General features: G+C 38.9%; 1 protein-coding gene across 4 annotated transcripts in view; it reads left to right on the plus strand.

Moving 5' to 3' along the window:
* The window catches only part of ARK2N (arkadia (RNF111) N-terminal like PKA signaling regulator 2N), a 67,263-nt gene that overhangs the window by 40,168 nt on the left and 4,086 nt on the right, over positions 1–23,009 (plus strand). For 2 of the 4 annotated variants that reach the window (XM_010961407.3, XM_074355419.1), the window contains exons 3-4: positions 3,682–3,864; positions 13,939–14,065. In XM_010961407.3, the coding sequence (XP_010959709.1) occupies positions 3,682–3,864; positions 13,939–14,065 (310 nt within the window). The other 2 variants (XM_074355421.1, XM_074355420.1) reach the window with 2 other exon arrangements.

Below are 23,009 nucleotides of genomic sequence, written 5' to 3' on the forward strand. Positions count from 1 at the left end.
CACCATAAACTGGGAAGAACCAGTTGAGTCATAGAGTTAAGAAGAGGTAGAGGTAGGCAGGATTTTAACCTATATATTTGCTGCCAGAAATCTGTGTACTTCTATGATGCTCCCAGTCTCATCCTGTATATTCCCTGTTGCCTCACTACTGAACAACTAATCTATTCTGGTTTCACCTATGTAGGACTCAAATTTCTCATCTGTAAAATGAGAGTGGTAAATTATGTATTACTCTATATAGTTTTAAAGTTCTTTGGTTTTGGTTGTCAACTTTGAAAAGAGGGATTTGTCAGAGATAAATGAAGTAAAGGATGTTGGGTTTTGTTTTGCTCTGTTTTTTGTTTTTGTGATTTGAATCTTTTCCATGAGGTTTAGAAGAGAACATGTTTGACTGAAAGGAAACTCGTTCATAAAATTAAACATTCATTGACAGTGATACAGAAGGTTTAAGTTCACATAAGAGTAAACCTCACCGTATCGGGAATGTGTGATGAGCAGATACGTCTGTATTTTGGTATTTAAAAAGTTGAAACCTGTTTGTAGGCAAGGTCAGTAAGAGAATACAAACCTATCTAGCATAAAATGGACAAGTTGATATTCTTAAATAAAATATAGTCAGAAGATTGCTTGACCTTTTATGTTTCTTGCCTTGTAATTGTAATGAGCAGCAAAAATGTCAAAATATTTGAATTTGGAGAAGAAACAGAACTTGGATTAACCACAGACCAAATAGTTACTAAATAATTGTGTTAAATTTACCTTTATAGAGAGATGATTTTAATGATTAAGAAAAACTAGTAAGTTCTTTATTACAAATTGTTTTAAGATTGACAGACACCAGAATTAGCAAATGGGAGACTGTGCAGTTTGGATAACCTTGTATGTTGTAAACATGGAATGTTTAGTGACTAGCTTTTTAATTGGAAATGTTTCCCATGTGTATTTTTACTTGAAGTGGCTATTTTGATGTTTTCAGATGTCAAAATAATCTTTGCAGTGCAGTTGCTTTTAATGGCATAGAGGAACAATCAAATGAGAGGAAGGACAATATCTCCATGTTTACTCCATCCTATCATGAATTGATAGGGTCAAATTGGAAGCATAGATAGCTGCTTCTGTTATTAATGTGCTGACTTTTCCTAACTCCTCACTGGTTTGATTTTTTTTTTCCTTTAAGAGATACTTATCTTAAAAGGACCTTTACATGTCTCTTTATTCTGTGTTGCAAGAACTATGTTTTTAAAAGAATATCACAAATTGTTCCCATCAGTTAGCTAATATTCACTTAGTGGTTCAGAGTCCAAACCTTGATGCTAAGTGCTTTAAACATACCTTATTTAATGTTGGTTTGCAAATGATAAGTGTAAGATAACCTTGGAACACAAGACCCTTAATTTGATTTCTTGTTGGAAGGCATGGTTGGAAAGGCAGCCATTCCTTTACTCTGTTAAAAGTTTATATAGTACTGACTTGTCATTGTTTGAATATCCTGGATATGAAAAATGACAGTGATAATTTAATTCAATTTTTAAGTGTGATTAAAATGTGAAAATATTACTGTCTTTGTTTATGATGAATACTAAATTTAAGCTAAGCTATAAGGTGTGCTGTTTGGAAATATGGAAGATACAAGAATGAAGCCAGATAACAAGTTTATGCTTGTATTTCCTACTGATGAAGACTTTCAGACAAGTTATTTCCATGGGTAGGTGATGTTACTCTGCATGTACATATACACTTATATTTTTTGCATGATTATACATGTAGGAGTGGTACAATTTTGACTTGACTGTTGACCTGCTGCCTCAATTTGGTGGTTGTGGGGGGATGTGAGGGCAAGAGGTTGTGAGTGGTGGTGGTGAAATAAATTTTAAAATAAATCACTAATTTTTTGCAAGCACAAAACACTTAATATAAAAGCCCTTTTTAAAATAGAACATTTGGTCAAATAGTCAATATTGTACTTGACCCTCATATCTTCTGCAAACGAGTATTTGGATGTCACGCAGTATCTTGATTCCATAGTAATCATTTTGAACTCTGACGAGAACTCCATGAATGATACAACTTTCTTTTCTGTTTTAGAAAAGAAAAACCTCAAACATGAGCCTTTTTTTTTTTTTTTTTTTTTTTTTTTTTTTGCTATTTGAACTAAAATCCATTACCAACCAATACCGAGGCCACTGTGTTCAGTTTTGTGAACTTGACTTACCCTTTTGGGAGAATTGAAGGTTATTTTTAAGTAGTCAACTGAAATGATCATGATCGTCAGAATTTCATATTGTGACATGTCTGTTCTTTATACAGTGGCACTTAACTCTTTTGCTTTTATGTTTGGTCATTTTTTATTTTAAAAATGTTGCTACATTTAAAAAAATGTTGCTACATAAACCTATGGTTTGGGAACTTAATTTTATGGGACAGATACCCCAACTGTGTTTTATGTTTTGTTCAGTCAGTGACAGTTTACACAATGGATGTTTGTATTAAAATGGTAATCCTTCATTGTGTTCTATTTTAATGGTTCATTGGCATATGTATTCCTTCATAGTCAAGAGTTTTATAAAATAGGTGTGTTTAATTAATGTTAATTTGTTAGGTGATGTTAAAAAATCTTTTTGGGAATAAATGATTTGCTTGTACTTCATAACTATAGCTGTTGAGGGGGAGAAGCAGCATTCTTTTACTTGTTTCATTCTAAAATGGAAGTAGTGGTAAGGGATGAGTTTCATACTTGAATGAAAACTTTCTTTTTACTTTTTGCTGTTATATTAGAAAAAGGGTAGCATTAGCATTTTAAAGCATGTATCTTTTTTCTACAAGCATGAATATTTAATTTAAAATTTAACATAAATCACTGCAGTGTAGTTACTTCAGAACTCAGCTGCCTGTTTCAGCTAGTTAGGGTGATTTGGAGGTGGAAGGAATCTCTTATTTTTCCACTGAGAATTTTGATAGCTTCCTCTAAAATAACCCATAAGGTTGTGTATCGTTTCCTTAGTGTGAGCTGGTTGTCTTTCTCAGGGAAAAGAAAACAGAAATAACCCTCACAAGACATCCAAAGCAAAACCCTAAAGATGGGTGTTGTGAGTCCTTTCTTTATGTAGAATGCTGGTAAAATGCCTAACACCCCTGATGTTATAAAAGGGCTTTACTGGAAATAGATGTCAGTCAAGTAGAGCTCTTCAAGTAGGAAAATATACACTTGATTTTCTCCTCTGAACCTGCTAGGGCCTTTTAGTACTAACTACTAAGAGAAAGCACTAGATTCATTCTCTTAAAAAAATATAAATTGAATTTTAATAGTTTGCATCAGTTTTTTTTTTTTTCTTTAAAAAACCAGTTTCACTTTCTCTGTGGAGTCGTCCCCTTTTTCTTAATCTTTTGCTCTTTAGGAGTGTGGCAGGACTTCAGTGTAACTTTTGTTTAGTATAGCTTGTCTTTGTTCTTCGTAATAACAACCCTTTCCCTCCTTCCCAAATGTGTCCCTCATCTTTGTAAGCTCGAATTATCTTTTTCACTTTCACATCATGTGCAAAATATTAGATTGTATAAAGTGCAGCTTTTCTGACCAGATAGAATAATAAGGTAAAGGCTACTGGCACTTAGAGGGCTCTTAGTTGCAGAAGTATTTTTCACCCCACAAGTTAGATACAAGTATACATTTTCTTTCCTCCCTAGATGGACCTCCAGTTGTAGCTCATTATGATATGTCTGACACCAGCTCTGAGCCAGAAGTGGTAAATGTGGACAATGTATTGGCGGCTGCAGTAGTTCAAGAGCACAGTAATTCTGTAGGAGGCCAGGACCCAGGAGCTACCTGGAGGACCAGCGGGCTTCTAGAGGAGCTGAATGCGGAGGCAGGTTGGTCTCCCTCCCCTCCCCCTTCTCTCACGGTATAATGTGCATGTGTCCTGGCAGCTGTTTCCCTTGTAGTGGACCCTGCTGAGGAGAGCAGGCCAACTAGAGATGTGGCAGTAGATGGTTGTGGCTGTCCAGGGTGCTGTTTATATTGGGTAGCATGTTGTTTGTCTTTCCTAATCAGAAGAAAGCAAAAATGAGACTACCCAAGACAGTAATTGTAGGCACAGGTAGATTTCAGTAGATGTATTTCTTGAATTAAAAAATGCCTAATATATGTGAAAACCACCCAGATGGCCTAATACAACATGTCTCCCTCCCTCCCCTCCAATCCATCCCCACATCTCAGTGGTTTTGCTCACTTAACGATGCACAGTGACCTTGCAGTTTGGGGAGGGAGCTGTTTCAGTTTGCCCTGTGGGGCTGTTCCAGTGCAGTGATGTACAGTTTCTTCTGCCTCTCAGTGTGCAGTGTCCTTGTTAATTCCTCTAAAGTAGTTCTTATTTTGTCTTTTCCAACCCCTTTCTTGCAATTGCTGTCTCTGTTATTTCAGGAATATTCTGCCTGTCTTGCACTGTTTATCTTGGTTCCATGATGATTAAGAGTGATTTATGTTCATTAAGAAACCCGTTGCTATTAACCTTTGAAAACTTTGCACTTTGAAAACCAAGTCTCCTTCAGTATGTTCCTCAAAACTCTTTCTTCCACATTCATGCTAATTTAAACCTTTTTCTAAAAGTTCTAGTACTTAGGTTTAAGAAAAGAGGTGGAGGGAACTGAGAGACGGACTGCTGCTTAGTGTGTGTTTTCTTACTTTAGTGTTTTAGAGGGATTATAGTTTTCCAGTTAAATTATAAATTGCATTGGCTTAATCACTACTTAAATATAATTTTTATGGGAAATGAGTTTATATTATAAAAATAACAATAGGTTTTATTTTAGAACTTTTTATATTGAAATTGTTAGAAAGTAAAAAAGGAGACAACTCCACATAACATTGCTTCAGTTTTTCCTTTTATAATCTTTGATTGGGACTAAATAAAAATATATTATTTGTTGGGCTTCTGATTAATTTGTTGTGACTAATTTTGGAACAGGACCTGGGTTTAGTTTTAACTGTTATAACTGTTTACTGCCTATTTAACCTTGGACAAGGTTATCTTTTGGGGTTAAGTTTTTATGTATATAAATACTTTGCTCAACAAGGATCTTTTAAGTATTTGTTAATATGTATAAGTATTTTGAAAAGAATTAAGCAGTAATACCTTATATCAAAGAAGAGTAGTTGGCCCACATTTTGTGCAATATACATTTCTAAGTTACAAAGTTTCTTCTGTATATTTTCTTCAGTTTTACTTCCCTGTTTCCTTAGTCTTGCCATTAAATGTGGACAGACCACTTTATGGCGAATTCTTAGGGAAAACATGAACAATTTTTTTTCTCTTCATATAGAGAATTTTAATGTTAGTTTGAAACATGAAATTATTAATATTTGACTTTCTGATCCACAGCAGATTCAGCAGTTTCATATGATTCAACTTAATTGTTCAAAGTTTGGGGTCTTGATGTATCATTAAAGTCATTAACATTCAGTGGAGGCGGTTAGCATTACATTTCAGGTTCAAATAATAATCTTGTAATAATTTCAGGTTAGTTTGATTATAACATCACTAGCCATTGTGTGCTTAGCTCTAAGAAATAAAACACGGCAAAAATACGTGAGGAGCAAAACACCCGTGGCTTCACTGCTGTTCTGCTCTCTTTTCTTCTCCCCACTCTGAAGCTGTCCTGAATTCAGCATTTGACGTTTGGTGTTCCTGTGCCTTTCTTTATACTTTTACTGCATTTATTTTGTATTTGTACTCAAGCATGTTTTAATACTAATTAGTATTGCATAGAAGGTAATGATCTGCAACTTTTTTAGCTCAATACTTTGTGAAGTTTGTTCTTGTTGATAGCGTGGCTATGGTTTATTCACTTTTAACTGCTATTAGTATTCCACTATATGAATATATCATAATGATTTACCCATTCTCTTATTGGACGTCTAGGATGCTATTCCAAATGATGTGGCCATTAACAGTTCCTGTACATGTCCTTTGGTACATGTGTGGGATAGTTTCTCTAGGATATAATATATAGAGAAAGCATATGTGTGTATTGGGCCGGAAGTCATGTGTCGAGTTGTGTGTGTCACATGGACATCACTGGTCAACAGATCCCTGTGATACTTTCTTATGAAGACAGTTATTGGCTCATTCAAAGCCTTTTTAAAAAAATATCTGACATGCAGGTATGTGAGTCATTAAAAAAAACTTAATAATACTTTCTAATATTTTAATATACTTAATATTGCAGCAAAATGTTCTTAGACTTTATGCTCGATTGCCAGTTTATAGTTTTGAGACTTGGACTGTGAGTATCAATTAGTTGGTCATTCTTGTGTTTCAAGTTTAAGATAAATGTTCCAATAGTTAATCTGAGTCCTCTTTCTCTTCTTCCCGACAAAATAAAAACCCAGTCACCACACAGACTATCCAGTGACTAATTAGTAAGAGCATCTCAGACCAGGTCTACAGCCCCACTCCATTAGGGTCGCATGAACAATCATTAGAGACAGAGCAGCAGCTTGCCTCTTTTTCTAAGCAATTAGATGATATTCTTGTATGGAGAATAGTTTTTACTGTTTAGTTTTAGTTTCAACCAAGGCAAAAGAGTTGAATTAGGAAAGCCATTGGTCAGCAAAAGACCTAAACTTCCCATTTCCACTCTTGCCACGTTTACTCTTTCTTTTTCACTTGATGCTACAATTGAAGAGTGTAGTAGGTGGCAGCCTGCTGCCAGCAAACAGCGTGGTTTTGAACCAGCAGCCACTAAGTGAGACTATGTGACCTCAGGTAAATTGTGTAAAGCCTCAGTTTCCCCTGTCTACAAAACTGGGATAAAACTAGTATCCACCCCAAAAGGTTATTGCTACCATTATGTGAAATAATAGATATAATGTGCTTAGTGCAGGATACAGTACCCAGCAGGCCCTCAGGAAAGCTAACTTGCATCATGTTAATATATTGATGCTGAAGTAGACTAAGGACTTGATTAATGGACCCAGAGAGTGGATTTCTAATTTACTGTCCTACCCTGGAATGAGTTGCTCTTACTGCGGGATTTCCTAAACTTTTCCTGAGCATAGACATTCCCCTGGAGTGCTTATAAATATTCAGACTCCTTGGTTTCTCCCTGAAGATCCTGTAAATGGATCTGAAATGGAGTCTGAGAATCTGTTTTTAATCATCACCCCCAGCTAACTTTCACGTGGGACGTGTTTAGGAAACTGTATCAGGGTGTGTGAAAATGGCTGAATTTCTGTTGATTGCTAGTAATAGCTCACTGTAAACATAAACGCAGTTGAGGCCAAGAGAAGCGCAAGTCTGAAGTGCTCTTGATGTGGAATGCTTATAATTGTTACACTAAATTTAGTCTCACCACCTCCCCGAAATTAAACATTCTAAACAAATGATCTCATTTTTTCCATCAGCCTTCTTATCAAGAAGGTAGGCTAAGCATTTTCCCCACCCTTAAAATAGGGATGGTAATCTTGATTTGTCCATAACACGATCTTAGCTGTGACGTAGAGAAACCAGTCTTGGGTTTCCTGTTCTTAGAGTAGGGCGCTTTATAATCAGACCAGAAAGGCTATGTTTCTGTTATTAGCACTTTAAAACCACTGTGTCAGTCTTGTGAGGGGGATCACATTTGGTCAGGTTCTTCTTGCTACACACGGACTGTAAGATTTTAGATTTTCGACCTCCTCTTCTCCCACTTTTTCAAGTTGTTTTTAACTACTAAAAAAAAAAAAAACTAAACATATTGTAATAACTTGCTTGTTTTAAAGCTAAATGAGTGGTGACTTAAGATAGTAACCTTTTCTTTGCCTGACATGTCACTGTCATCCTTCCATGCACTGCAAATAGGCTTAGGACTAGTTCTTAGCAGATTTACAACTTAAAAAGTCGCTACCTGATTTTTTTTGAGGACAAAAAGAAAATGTTTGCCATGATAATTTAGGTATGACTTTTTCTGTTCGTATGTTTAAAAGGCCTGTAGTGGGAGGACAGAAATTCAGAATTTTCTCATGGAGTGAAAGTAGTTATCTTTCCAAAGAGCTGCACAGGCAAAGACCTGCACAGAGACAACCAGCTGCCACAGTAACCGAATATAAACCCTCTGCTTTGTTTTCAGTTTAATGTGCGGTCATTGTGGTATTTATATTTTTTTTCTACAAGGCTTATTCTTGTCCTTGAGCAGGAATAGGTTACTACCATGACAGTCTTTGAAGAACCTCATAGCATTTTGGACTCACTTTTTTGTACATGCTTTAGGCACTGCTCTGCTGTTGGATTTCTTTGAGGTCAAAGTGTGGGGGCAGTGTGTGTAGGGCCAAAGACCCAAGAGTGTTGGGCTCCGTACAGGAGCCACCAAAGGAAATGTGTGACTTGCTGAAAGGGTTACACTGAGAGAAAAGGACTGATTGTCCTGGCTCTGAAATAGAGGACGGGAAAAGCATTCCTGGCTGTTGGAGAATGCTTTGGTATCCCTCGTGGAAGATGGCGTCCCGCAGCCTTGGTGTGGGTCCCAGTTGACCTGTTATCTGAGTGGCACGGTTTATTTAATTGCTCTGATAGGAAATGTGGCCGAACTCTCGCCCCATTGGTTCAGAGTTGTAAACACTCACCAAGAAACTTGTCTGTCACCCCGCCACCCCAGCCCCATTTTACTTATACCGACTTTTGGACTAAACAATAAAGATGATGGCTACCAGAGCAGACCTTGCTTTTAAATGACCAGTTTTAGAGCATCATACAAGTACTTTAACAATACTAAATGCCAGCAGGGTTGGATTGTAAATTTTATGGCCAAAATTGTACTGCCATAATGGTTTGGATTGATCTAATAATGTGAAGGCAGTATGTAAATTATTAGTTTCTAAATCTATAGTGGGTGAATAAAGTTAGAAGAATCCTAAATATTGGTGATGGTTACCTTTCTTAAGATATTAAAAAATTATGAGCAAAGGTAGCATAATAATTTTTCATTTCTTCCCCCTTCTTAAAAAAAGGGGGCAGAGCGATGATAGTCCCTGATGTGAAATGAGGCTGTGTAGGAGACAGGATCAGGATGCACGGCCTGATCAGTGAAGACTGGTTGTGCACAAATACTGACCAAGACACTTCACAGAACATCCCACAGATCAGAATTACAAATTAGAGCTACAGAAATAGAACTGGGCACAGAGATACTGAGAATTAATGAATTCTGCCGTGTTCTTGTATTTTTTTAATTACTGTTGTTTAAAAGCATGAAGTAACCAAGGAGGAGGAGCTGGTTATAGCAGCTGCATCACCTTCCCATCTGCCATTTCAGTTTGGTTTAATTGTTGGCTCATTTGTTTTTAAGTTGGTAAGGGCTGAGCCCCTTGTTGCCAGTCTACCACAGGGGCCTGTAAGTGCCTCTTGGGGCTCTCTACTCCTTGCTTCTTAGTAGGTATGGAGAGTTTGGGGGTGGTTGTCCGTACAGGTAATAAGCATTCATACAACAATGAGTAATAATGATGGCAGGACTGAAAGTGGGGAGAGAGAGAGAAACCAAGCCAAATGCCAGTGGTGTTTCATGAAAGAGTCAATGTATGGCAGTGGAAGGGGAACTTCCTAGAAGGTAACCGCTGCTGGTGTAGATACATGAGGATGGAGGATGGTCATTTGCAAATGATCCTGATCCCCAAACCGAGGTGTAGGAGTCATGAAGCCTTCAGGAGGGTGGGTGGCATTTTCAGGAAAGTCAGATTCCCACAAGGAGATGAAGAGAAAGTTCTGTGCAGTTTTCCATAGAGCTGGCATTCCAGAGGGCAGTGGAAAGTAGGAAGGTGAGCAGTAGGTGGCTGGAGCAAAGGACAGTAACAACAGGATGGGGGGCAAGACAAGAAAGATGGATGGGCCCAGAGGGCTGTGTTTTATGGGTGGCTAAGAGGGTGGAAGTACAGTGTGTTACTTCTCATAACCACTGGTTTTCCTCTTGCAATGCTTTCTCCTTTCGCACTGGGCGCTTTCCCATACTCTCGTACTGTTATTTCCACTTACACAGTTCCTCTGCCTCATTGAACCCATCGCCCAGTCTCTTTTCAATCCCCTTCTAGCTGCACTTCGTTCCCTCTCTAGCACATGTAAGCCCAGCTCTCCTCTGCCGGTGTGCGGTGTGGGTGTGCGGTGTGCTCGGCTCCTTAAGCCTGCTTTCCTGTGGTGCCCCTCCAGCCACACCTCATCCCTAGAGGCACACTTGGAGCCCTTATCCACGCTGGGGGAAGTCACGTAGTGGAGAGTTAAGGGTCATGTTAATTTCCTAATCTGCAGCCTCATCCTGGCTCTCAGTGCTGCCCAGCCCTTTCCGCCTTTCCTTAAGCAGGATTTTTTTCTTCATAGTGGCCACTTCACTTTTCTAAACCCCTGCCCTGCTGGTGGTACCCACACCTGTGCTCTGCAGATGGCCTTGCTGCATCCTTTACAAGATAACCTCAGCTTTCTGCTGTCAAACCTGTTTGTTCTCTGCCTTTTTTCTAAATGTTGTCAGGTCTAGATACGATAAGTAAAAATACCACACACACACAGTCCATCGCCCTCCTTCAAACCCCTTTTCCTCTCAGTACCATCTTTTGCCAGACTTCTTAAAATGTGTCTGTTCTTCCTTCCCTTCCGTTCTTCTTCAGCCTGCTTTGCTACATTAGTTTCAGCCCCATCCTTCCTCTGAGGCTCCCCTTGCCAAGGTCATGTATGGTCATCTTATCGCTAACTATGGTGTGCTCTGCTTAGTGTCTCCTCTTATCAGACCTTTCTGTTGGGCACTGTTAAGCACTTCTTCCTAGAAATGCTTTGGGTTTTTGGTTCCCTGGCTTCATGTCTTCGAATTTTCTTTCTCTCTCTTAACTTTGGTGAGCTGCTTCTCTTCCTGTGCTCATCCTTTAACTGTTGGTGTTTGTCAGGGTTCTGTTCTAGGCCCCCTCCACTCCTCTAGATGACCTTTATCTTCCCACCTACTGGGAGGACATGTCAGATCTGTTATTTCCTCTCTAGACCTCTGATGTGAGCTTTAGGACAGTAGTACCTCCAGCTGCCTGTTGAACATCTCAGAAGCATGCCCTCATCATGTCCTAAACATCCACTCTCATCTGTTTGTTGGTGCACTGAATGGCACTGTGACCAGTTACCTAAATCAAACGCCTAGGCATCATTTTTTATTTCCTGTGTTCTTTCATTTGCCTGATTCCTGCCGTTACTCACCCTTTGTACTTACACAAACAGATAATTCCCCCTTTTGTTTCTTTCCTGGTTCAGCCACAGTCATTTCTCACCCAGGAAACTGTAACAGTCTGACTGGTTTCCTTGCCATTAGTAGTTCCATTTTCCATACTCCAAAAGGAAAAAATTTTAAACACAAATCAGATCATGTCACTCCTCTGCTGAAACCTTCATTGACTTCTGCTTCTAAAGGTCAAGTCCAGACTCCTTACCCGTGATCCGACCTCTTCTGACTTTGCCAGCTCATTTCTCATTACTCTTTTTATTACCATTACCCTGAATCTCACCAAACTTTTATACCCTGAACAGCACCACAGTTCCCTTAATGCTACTTTCCCTCACCTGTGCCTGCTCTTCTCTGAGAGCTGTGTCCTTGATCCTTGATTGCTCTCAAGGCCAGGAAACATCCCTTTCCCTCCTGCATGCAGGGCATCCTTTACCTCCCTATTAGAGTAATTTTCAAGCCATAATACAATGGACTGCTTTTTATTATCCCTGAATATGTTGTAAGCTCAGTGAGGGTAGGAACTGTGCTTCCCTTGTTTGTTCCCTGTAGCATTTCTAGCCCTGAGCCCAGTGTGTAGCATGTCATGAACAAGTATCTATTTTAGAAACAAATAGATAAAGTAAACGGATACAGCTGCCCAAAGCAAGGCTGCTCAAAATATTGAATATGGGAAAGTTTCAAATTTGAAAAAAAGGGAGGAGACTGTCAATTTGTATTCCTCCCTAGTGGTACAGTAGCAACGGTGTACATGACAGTCATAACTACAGTACTGAGGTAGAAACTGGATAAAAGACTTAGCCACAAGCAAAGTATTGGGGTCAGAGCATACGTTATGTTTACCAAATCTAGACTTAACCAAATTCCACGTAAGTGTCCACCCTAGATTTAACAAAACTGTCTGGTGGGTGCCACCTTTTATGCTTGTAGGGTTCAAAGATACCTGCCTGCTGCCAACATTGCATAGAATCATATCTAGATTATTCTTAAATATAGGAGATTAACAAGCCCATGCAAACTGTAATATAATTCAAGCATCCGTTGTATCTAGAAGCCTTAAATTTTAATCTTCTGTTTCCCATAAGTGCATCATTTTCAACTGAAGAAAAAAGTAAAACTAATATTAGAGACATAAAAAAGACCCACAGTCTTATTCAAACTTGATTACTTTTCATTGCTTTTAATCAGCACCTACATATTTTTATAGTATTATACGTAACACTTTGTATGTTATGCATACACTTTCCCCAAGTTTCTATATAGCACTGTAGTTACTTATCTTTGGACATCGTAGCATTTTGCTTAAAGATTTTTCTTTTTTTTTTAAACATTTTTTTTGAGTTATAGTCATTTTACAATGTTGTGTCATTAAAGTTTTTTTCTGTTAGGCTAAATTCTCAGAAATGGGATTATAGGGTCAGAGAGTTTAAAAATTATAAAGCTTTTGCTTTGGGACTGTCTATAATTTTCCAAGAGAGGTACAGTAAAAGTTGACAAGAGTGTGAAGGTTTCTCAATGACCTTGAAGCACTGGAATGAATGAGGTGAGAGGGAAGGGAGAGTGTGTGTACAATCAGTTTATACTGGTTTTTATGGGATGTCACAAAGAATTTTTTTTTAATATGGAGCAGTAATTTTGTATCGGGTGAAATGTATTTAAGTAAAAATACCCTTTAAAGAGTAAAGGAAACGTGTACCTATTGCAGCTCTGTCTATTCCATGTTAACTTCTAGATATGAAATTCATACTTTTACATCAGAACATTCAAGAACTGGGTACACAGGCTGAATTTTAACTCTCTGTTGAATTGTTTATAGGGCTGAGTACTTTGATACCATGCCATTAGCCTTTATTGAGAGTGAGTTCTGTGAAGCTCGTGTTTTCTGTAATGTTGGCAAATGTGTTTTATTGCACCATGGGCTTGATACTTTATGAAGACTTTTATGAAAAAGTCCTTTCGTGCCCCAGTGCCACAAACTGCTTATGTGGTTTGTTTTTCGTCTGATCAGAACTGTCAGCAGCATACAGGGTATGTTTTAGTTGCTCAGAGTGAAAATTGTGATCCTTCCCTGTTAGACAGGATTTTGTCAAATCTACATTCCCCTAGAGAAAATTGTTAAAAGTGTTTAAAATTGAGAGAAAATTGTTGAATCTTTCATAAGGCATCCTAGTATAAATATGATATTAATGATTCTATTATTTATTTCCTTTGTGCCTTTGAGCTCTTGTGGTTTAGAATTGTGTTCAATTAAAATGATAAGCAGTAGAGAACCCCAGGTGACTTCTAGGTGGTGACAGGCATGACATATGACATGCAGGTCATTTAATAGCAGATGAGAGTTGAATGCAAAAAGCATTATGGAATAAAATAGAGCGTTATCAGTTTATATATAGCTATATTTAGATACACATGTTTGTCAGAGTACTCCAGAGTTTTTCTCCTAAGGAATGGGAGTAGAAAGTGAGAGACTGGAGTTCTTTCTTTTATGTACTTCTGTGTCGTTTGAACATTCTTTTAACCACAAGCATGTATTCTTTTTATTATTTTTTTTTAAACAGAGCACTACGCCAGCTTATGTGACATGGGAAACCATCCTGCTGTGGCAAGCTCTCACAAGATGATTCTATTTCAGTGATTAAACTGGGATGAGAAGTCTGTCGATGAGTGGTTTCTGCTGCTTAAAAGGAGTCAAGATGTAGTGCTTATTTTTCCCCCCTTCTCTCTCAGGTCATTTGGATCCAGGATTCCTAGCAAGTGACAAGACATCTGCTGGCAACGCACCCCTCAATGAAGAAATTAATATTGCCTCTTCAGATAGCGAAGTGGAGATTGTGGGAGTTCAGGAACATGCAAGGTAGGATATCAGTTGGAGTATTCTGATATTTTAAATTGTGAACTTTATTTTAACCAGAAAATAAGTGAGAAGAAAATGGAGGCCTCACGGCACGGCTGGCATGAACGGTGGGAGCTATTTCTTAGCTTTCTGTGGTTTAAGGAGCACTTTTTGATTAGACACAATATGAGCTTCAGAATGTGTTGTGTATTGTCTTACATCAAGAACCTGTCGGCTGCACGTGTATGTGAACTAGAACTGATGTTTTTCTCTTATTTTTAGTACCTGTCTAGATGGCTCAAAAAACTGACACATTTTTCTGTTGTGGCATAAATATCACCATATTTCACACCCCCTCCCTCCAATCCATGTATTTAGCCTTTTACTTTACCTTGAAATAAATTGGGAGCGAACAGTTGAGAATTCTGCATCCACCATCATACCTCTTCCTGGAGCACCTCTCCTTGTCTTTCATGAAAATTTGCAAGTTACTTTGGTCTGTTCCCAATAGTGTATTTCTAGTCATGTTCATGTGATTCAGGGAATCTTGTTTCTTAGGAATTAAAAAAAAAAAAAAAAGCCACAAGATGTCAAATTAGTCTACAGAATTATGAAAATAATTTTATGAAGTTTGTCATTCTTTAAGGTAGGGATCAGCAAACTGTAGCCCACAGGCCAAATCTGGCCTGCTGCCTGTTTTTATATGGACCTTGAGCTAAGAATGGATTTTACATTTTTTAAATGGTTAGGGAAAAAAAAAATCAAAAGAAGATTGATGTCTTGTGACATGTGAAAATTATATGAAATTCAAGTAAAATTTATTTATCCATAAATAAAGTTCTGATGGAACAGAGCCATGCTTGTTCACTGACATATTGTCTGTGGCTTTTTTTCTCTCCAGTAGCAGAATCGAGAAGTTTCATCAGACACCTTAGGGCCCTCAAAGCCTAAGATATTTACTTTCTAGCCTTTTGCAGAAAAATTTTACTGACTCTTGCTTTAAATAGGATCCTAAGAATTTGTTGCAGCCCTCTCAGAGGGATACCTGAGGAACACTAAACAGACACACATACATAGAAAACAAAACTAGACTTTAGAAAATCTGTAATCTGCCTGGCAGACAATTTTTCTCCTGTGACAGAAGAGTTGTGATTTTGTGATTTCCCCAGGTAGGTATAAAACAATATCTGCATTACCTTTTTATTATTTTTTTTTAATTTAAATTTTTTGGTGCTATCTTTTGGAAAGATTTTTTTGATTCATTGATTGGCTGATTGATTTAATTTATTGTGGAGGTACTGGGAATTGAGCCCAGGACCTCATGCATGCTAAGCATGTACTCTACCACTGAGCTAGTTCCCTCCCCCTCTACCTTATTTTTCGATCTGATTTTACTTGTTGGTTACCAAGGTAATAAAACATTCATCAGCATTTCTTCTGTTGCTTATTTAAAAGGTGATCTTAGGGGTGGAGTGTGAGGGCCAAATGCACATGCATATAAATCGAGGGTGCCTTTTTCTAGTGAGAACTGATTATACTTTCTGAGAACATTTTTTAGTTAAACGATGGGGCCTTTAAGAGTATAGAGTTAAGTCATAATTTAACATACCATCTCCCCGAAAGTGGCTAGTTCTCTTTATCAGAACTAGTACCGTCCCAGCATTTCATCCTCTACCCCATATTTATGCCATAAGTATGCCTGTATAGTTGTTTCCTTTTTTCTTTATAAATGGTCATTTTCCCTATTCTGGTGGGAAAGAATTTTCTCTTTAATCTTTTGTCTGTCTCATTCTTTTTCTCTCTTTTCTACCTTAATCAAAAACTTATTCCTGTTAACTTCTATTCCCTTGAAGCTGACATCCATCAAATGAAGAAGGTAAAACTCTTGATTTCTTCCTTTACTTCAGCATATGTTTGCCATTCATTCATTTTAGCATTGTATAAATACAGAAGACAGTATTATACTTTTAAGCCCCATGTCGAGATTTTTCTAGAATATTATAGTCTTTAATTTCAGACTCTGTACTATAAAACTTACTCTGCCTCTTGACTGATAGATTGATGTCGGTGAATTATCCTCAGGTGTGCCGGGAGCACATATCCAGTCACCAGCCTCCTCCTCACTTACATTTCATGTTCCTATTTAAGTGGGAAAGAATAGGTAATAACTTGTGTTGCCTATCTGATCTCTCACTCTGTGGCTGAGACATATCACTTGGTCCAGTTGTCTGTTAACTCCTACCAACTCTCCCTTCTTTATCGTCTCTTTATACCTAGAAATGTTATAGTGAGCCATCCTCCTTCTCAGATTCTTTGTTCAACTTCCCTTCCATAGTGAATTCTTAAGCTTCTTTTTCTACCAATGTTTTTGGTATTTGGAGTTAAAATTATATTTCTGTTAAAACTTGGAAATTTGAATTCTTTAGTTTCTCCTCACCTCTCATACACACATACACACAAGGTATCCCTAGTACACCCTTCTCTGAACTAAAGATCTTTATCCAGATTGTCATTTTACTCTATAAACTTGTTTATTTTACTCTTAACTAAGTCATATGACTTTGGGCACATTTTAAATAACATGCTATAACGTTACTTTCAATGACTTTTTCTTTCAGGCTCTGAAGCATAACGATGTGCTTTATTTTGAACCTCTGGTTTGAATGCTGGGGAAATCATATGTTGGAGGTGACAAATCCATCCTGAAATCTCAGTGGTGGTTAACAACTGTACAGTGGAGTGAGCCTAGAGTTGACAGATTCTGTTGGAGTACTTTGAATGGACTCTTTTTTTTTTCCCCCTGAAAAGGTTTTACTACGTGCAGATGGAAGGGGCTCAGTCCTTGGCAGCTGCTTTTCTCATGGCAGCCAGGACTTTACTCAGTTCCTTTTGGTGCAGATATGTGTCCCCACCCATTTCTTGATGAACTTGAGGGCCCTCTTGTCCTTGGAGATCTTGACCAGTGCCGTGGCCCGCCGCTTATAAGGGGCGAAGCCACACACCTCCAGGTTCATGACCTGCACGAACATGGTGTGCTTGGTGAGGCCCCCCCAGTGGCAGCTGTGCCTCGGCTTGCTTACGTTCTTGGTCACCTTGTGGCCTTTGTTGAGGCCAGTGGCCACGGAGTAGCACGGAACCATAGCTGCTTCTCCAGTGGCTGCCGTGGTGCAAGGCTGAATGGACTCGTATCATTTTGAGGGGGTTTTTTATTTTGGTCTAGGACTGAGTAGAATCTCACTGATTCTGCTGTGTCTCTCGGAAAATTTTTTCAGCAGTTTCTTTAGAAGAAGTGTGGTAATCTTTTAAACGTTGAGATTAGAAAGCTGTGAATCAGGTAATGGGAGAAGCTTTCTTGTTGGTTGCTTCAGAATTGCCCCTCTGGCTGCCTGTATCTCACCTGGAATTTACTTCTTTTGCAGGTCTAGGGTTGCAGTTACGAAGTATTGATGGGCTTCTGGCAGGGCTATCGCTTGGAAGAAGGTTTTAGGTTTTGAGCCACATCTTTTTGTTCTCATCTGATGTGCATGCATAGTTATTTTGTTTGATTTTAGTTGTCCTGTTCTTATTTTTCCTTTTGATACTCTTCTACCTTGTGGGCTTTCTGAGAGTTTTTTAGAACTCAGACTTAGTCCTTGAGTTGTTCTCTTTGGGACTGTGGTTGCTCTGACTTGCATTGGGTGCCATTTTTCTATATTGGAAGCAATTTGTTTTGTTTGACCTTTGTACTCAGTAATTCTGTGTGTGATATGCCTCTTTTTTTTTTTTTTTTTTGATAAACAATTGTTTTTCTTTCCTTGCATGTTAATATCTTTCTTCACTATTTTATTTTGATGTGTTCGCTTAGCTTCTGTGTTTTTTGTAGTCATAGACTAGAAAGCATGCTTTCTGAACTAATGGTTGAATGCATCTTTTATGGCTGCCTTGGATTGCTGTGATGAACTTCTGACGTTACCTAAATGTCATTTCCAGGTGTTAATTTTTGGACAGTCCAGTTTCATAAGATGCTCTTTTTGCCAGTGAGGTGGAGACTTTCCCAAAATCTCTAGTTCTTCTGTGCCCATTTCATTTTGCTAGAAGTTTTAATTTATGACCCTCTTGCCAATCCTTTTTCCTTCTTGTTTTCTACCAGCCTCACTGGTAATTGTCCTAAAGATGAATGTGTAGAGCGTGGATCTTCATGTGCTGGAGCTGCACTGGAGCAGTTCCTTCAGTGTCTGTTTTCTAAGGCTTTTGTGTAAACTCAGACTCTTACCTCATTGCACCTCGTCCTGAGGTCACTGGTAGTGATGTTAATTCACCCCTCAGCAGACGTATTGATTCGGGAAGGCTTGTGCATCAAAGACGACTGCTTCCTAGAACCAGTTGCTAACATTAACCCTAAAAAGGCAAGGGGAGCAGATGAGCATGTCCCTGGAGCCTCAGGGGTTCACTTCATCTTCAGTTAGGAAAAATAAGTAGGAATGTTATCGAAGAGGTCACCGTTGGGATCTGTAAATGAGAGTAAATGATTAATTTTTAATGTTGTTTTCTTCAAATAGTAAGTTAACTGTTTCAACAGCTGATAGTCAGAGCCTGCCCTCTTTTTGTGTGTGTTTTTTTTTTCCTTCCTTTCTACTCTGAAGTATCTCTTTTATTGGTTTCAGTGTGTGAAGAGCAGGAAATTATTCTATCAAAACTTACTGTTTATAAATAGTGGGTTTTTTGGCAGGGCAGGGGGTGTGGAAGTGAGTCCAAAGCATTTTTCTTGGTCATAGGAATCAAAATATGACTCTAGGAAGTTTAAGCTGACTGTGTTTTACCTTAGGACAACCATTGCATGCCAGTTTGTGTGTGTGTGTGAAAACGCTTCAAAATTGAATTAAAGGATATAAATTTAAAGTTGGTTGTGTATCTAACATACCTCCAGGTTCAGTAAATAAGCAATTATTTTTAAAAACAAAACCAAAAAAATACGACTCTAGGTTGTGTAGACCTAGTGCCAGTCATATGCTGATGCTTAGTGAGAAATGCTTTGTGAGAAAAAAGCTGGTATCTGCACTGGAATCGGACTGAACCAATTTTAAAACAGCTGAGAATGTTCCCACCCCATGTCTTTCAGATAGAAAAAGGGTGTATGATAATACATGAAACTGTGTTTTATATCAGTTGCCTTTCAAAATTTTGAGCATTTCACATTCTTCTTTAGAGGGCTTCTCCATAGGGCTTATGATAATTGTTACAGTCCCAGTTCCTCCTGAAGTTTTTTTCTTCTCTATCTGGTGTAAGTCATTCTGTAATGTACCGCCTTATAAAACAGTAGAAATGTTTCTTTAGCACCCTCTATCAGCTTGGCATCTCTCCCCTCCCCCCACTCCATACTTTAACAAGAAAAAAAGTGTTGAAAGCCTTGTCCTGTCCTCATCCATCTCCTAGCTACCATTTTATTCAAGGTGGTTGAGGTCATTAAATCCATAAAGAGTTTTAAATGTTTTATTGACTTATAACACATGCAGAAATGTCAAGTGTACACTTTAGTTTTTATAAACTGCTCATACCCAAGTAAGCAGCACTCAGCTTGAGAAACAGAAGTTCCCCTTGTGCCACTTTCCAGTCACAACCTCGCCCCCAAGCCCATCCTCTGTAACTCCTGTCCTGACTTCTGCCAGAATAGTTGTGCCTGTATTCACAGCCTTATTAAAGCCGATGATAGCCTGGCAGTCATCTTAGAATACCCTTGAACGTTCCTGACAGACGCCCCAGCAATTGCTCGTATGTTTAAAAGGCAGTTTATTCTGTTCGGAGTGGCTGTAATTGCTGATTGTTGTGTAGTAACGATCATCCAAAACTTGCCTTCTAGAAACTGATTCATAGTTCTTATTCTAGTCTCAAGGCCTCTGCACAGGTGGAGGAGCTGCCTTCCCTGGTGGTTCTCCCTTCTTTGGGAACTGCCCTTCCGGTTGCAGTTAATAGGAAACAAGAAAGCTTTTGGCCAAAGATGGGATCATCACATTCTCCAGAGAATCTAAAATTTTGAAGAGAAATAGACCAAAAGGATTGGGGCTGGAGTCAAATGAGTGAGGCCTAGTTGTTCTGTCATCCTTAGGTTCTTGAGATTTTCAGATGTCCTTCTAGGAAGTTTTCTTTCTTGCTTGAAGGAGCCCAGTTTGGTTTCCGGTAACTGGAGCGTAACTACAGAAGCGATTTAACTTAGGTGGTTGAAGAAGTACCTCATCTCCTCATTCTCTCTCTTTCAACCATTCCTCATTAGTAAATACCATCTCTAAACCTCTCACTCCCCTACTCTGGACTCTTTCTAGAATCTGCTTTGCTCTTGATGGAATTACCCCCAGTTCTCCTTACAGTCAAGCACAGTATGTAGTAGTTTACGTGTGGTCTGAGAAAGACATAGTCACGCAGTTGGAAATTCTCCAGTGGAGACCTGATTTTGTTATGGTTCTATGCTTTGCTTGAAGACCCCAGCAATTGTCTTTTGGCCTTGGTTTTGTCTTTTGTGAAATGGGAAGGCTGGATTAGATCCCTTTTAAAGCCACTGCTTGATTACTTGAGCAGTGGAGAGTAACAGTTAGGACTAAATACTGCCTTTATTTCAGCTATTTCTAGGGATTCTGCCAAAGATGACATTGACTCTTTTTGTTGCCGTTCATTCCCTGAATTCTTCTATGTTTCTAACCAGCTTTGCTTCAGTTACTGCTTGTACAGATGAGCTTTTGAGCTACTGCCAAGAACTTAGTATTTTTAAATTGTTGGTCTGGGCCTATCTTTGTACTCTGCTGAATCTTGCTGTGTTTTTGCCTTACGTATTTTATTTTTATTTATTTATTTTTTTGGTGGAGGGGGGTAATTAGGTTTATTTATTCTTAGAGGAGGTACTGGGGATTGAACCCACGACCTCATACATGCTAAGCATGCGCTCTACCTCTTGAGCTGTACGCTCCTCCCCCTTCGTTGTACCCATTCTGATACACACATTTGTAAAGAGACAGCATGATGTGGAGGGCATTAGACTGGAAATCAGCCTTAGCCTGAAGTTCCTTGGCCTGCACATGCCAACAGTGTGACCCCGGGCAAATCATATAACCTCTTTATTCCTCATTTTCCCTGTCAGGGTATGGATAGTAACTTCACATCTACCTCGTAGGTCTGTTGGGATTGTCAAATGAGGAGAAACTGCTTAATAATCTTCATATTCTGTTGCCATCAGTCATCAAAACCATTTTTAAAAATTTTTTATTCATTTTTATTTGAGAAAAATTTTGGTGGGCAGAGGTAATTAGGTTTAGTTACCCATTTATCTTAGTGGAGGCACTGGGGATTGAATCCAGGACCTCGTGCATGCTAAGCACATGCTCTACTACTGAGCTGTACCCTCCCCCAAAATCCTGTCTTTAAATGTTGAGTGGACTCCTTTGGCTGACATTCTTCCATGACTACTTGGTCACTTAATCTGAGTGTCCAACTTAATGAGTTAGACAGATTTGGATTAGACTTTGGACTTTATATGTCATATTGATACTTCTCACTAGCGAATCTTTGAAAATGTGGCAGTCTCTGGGTTACTACTTAGCCCAGATCTGAAAAGGTGATAGCCCTCTGGTACTGTAACAAATCTCTATCCTACGCCTGCTCTGGGCCCCAGGGGTCTGCTTTTCAGCACCTCTCTTGGCAAGAGGGTCATCTTCAGGCTAGCCTTTGTAGGAGCAGGACCTCCTTCCGTGAGCTGAAGGGTCCTTAGGGGCAGTTCTGCAACTAAACCTTGTCCGCTGTTACTCTGATGTTTTCTTTTGAACCTGATGGTGCTGGTAGCATGGAGTCGAAGCTGGAGTTCTCCAGTGACCCAGCGTCACCCATTGTGTACAGCTTGTCAGAACAGCTGCTCAAGATCCACTGCAGTAGTTTATGTGCCTAGAATCATGCCACTTGTCACACATGCCGCATAGGGACTGGTCTCTAATTTAGATGTGAGGGTATAAGTAGCCATGATACCGTGAGCTGTCTGCCTTCCTTTCATTTGAGTCAAAACTTACTCAGTGATTCATCCTGGAGGTTCACAGTTCTATCATTTGACGGGAATGTGGAATTCAATATGTAGGTGTTTCTGAAACAATTTTCTCCCAGTGAACTCTTGGTGAGATTTTTCAGCAAGGCAGGTCTGTCCCTCTGATAGACACTATTCAGAGAATCTAAACTGAGTATTCAACCTTGTCACTTTCACTGAAGTAAAGAGTGAGTGGTTCTGGTGGCCAGACGTCTCTGCTGTGACCTCCAGGACAGGGGGGCTTGACCTTGAACTCATGACCTTGTACTTTATTTATTTTTAATGGTTTTTATTGATTTATAATCGTTTTACAATGTTGTGTCAAATTCCAGTGTAGAGCACAATTTTTCAGTTATGCATGAACATATATATATTCATTGTCACCTTTTTTTCTCTGTGTGCTACCTTAAGATCTTGTGTATATTTCCCTGTGCTATACAGTATAGACAGGATTTCAAAATTGTAGAATAGATAAACAAGATGATACTGTATAGGACCTCGTACTTTAGACGTTTAGAAATCCAGTCTGTAAAAGAGGTATTACTGTTACTGTTTTTGAAGGTATTACCAAATATGGCATAGAACTTATTTTAAGAACAAGTTTCTTGTATATTTCTTACTGTTCCATTTGTTCAGACTAAGATTGCCTGGGCATCTTATTTTGCTCTGGGCTTATCTGCTGCCCTGTCCTGAAGACCAGAGGCTTACATGAATTCAGAGAAACATCTTATCCATTATCAGTAACAGATCTAGACGTAACTCAGGAGTTTGTGGCTGAGACAAGACTCTTGGCCTTTCTAAGGCTGAGCTGAGAGAGGTGGAGAGGGAGACAGACAGACGTAGAGGCAAGGAGGAGAAGGGGGAAGGAGAATTGGCTGTGGGTTTCATGACCTTGCATAGTGGACTCATCTCAGTAAAGGTACTGATCAG

The sequence above is a fragment of the Camelus bactrianus genome, chromosome 30 (genome assembly GCF_048773025.1).
Source record: "Camelus bactrianus isolate YW-2024 breed Bactrian camel chromosome 30, ASM4877302v1, whole genome shotgun sequence".
In the NCBI taxonomy this organism is placed as follows: domain Eukaryota; kingdom Metazoa; phylum Chordata; class Mammalia; order Artiodactyla; family Camelidae; genus Camelus; species Camelus bactrianus.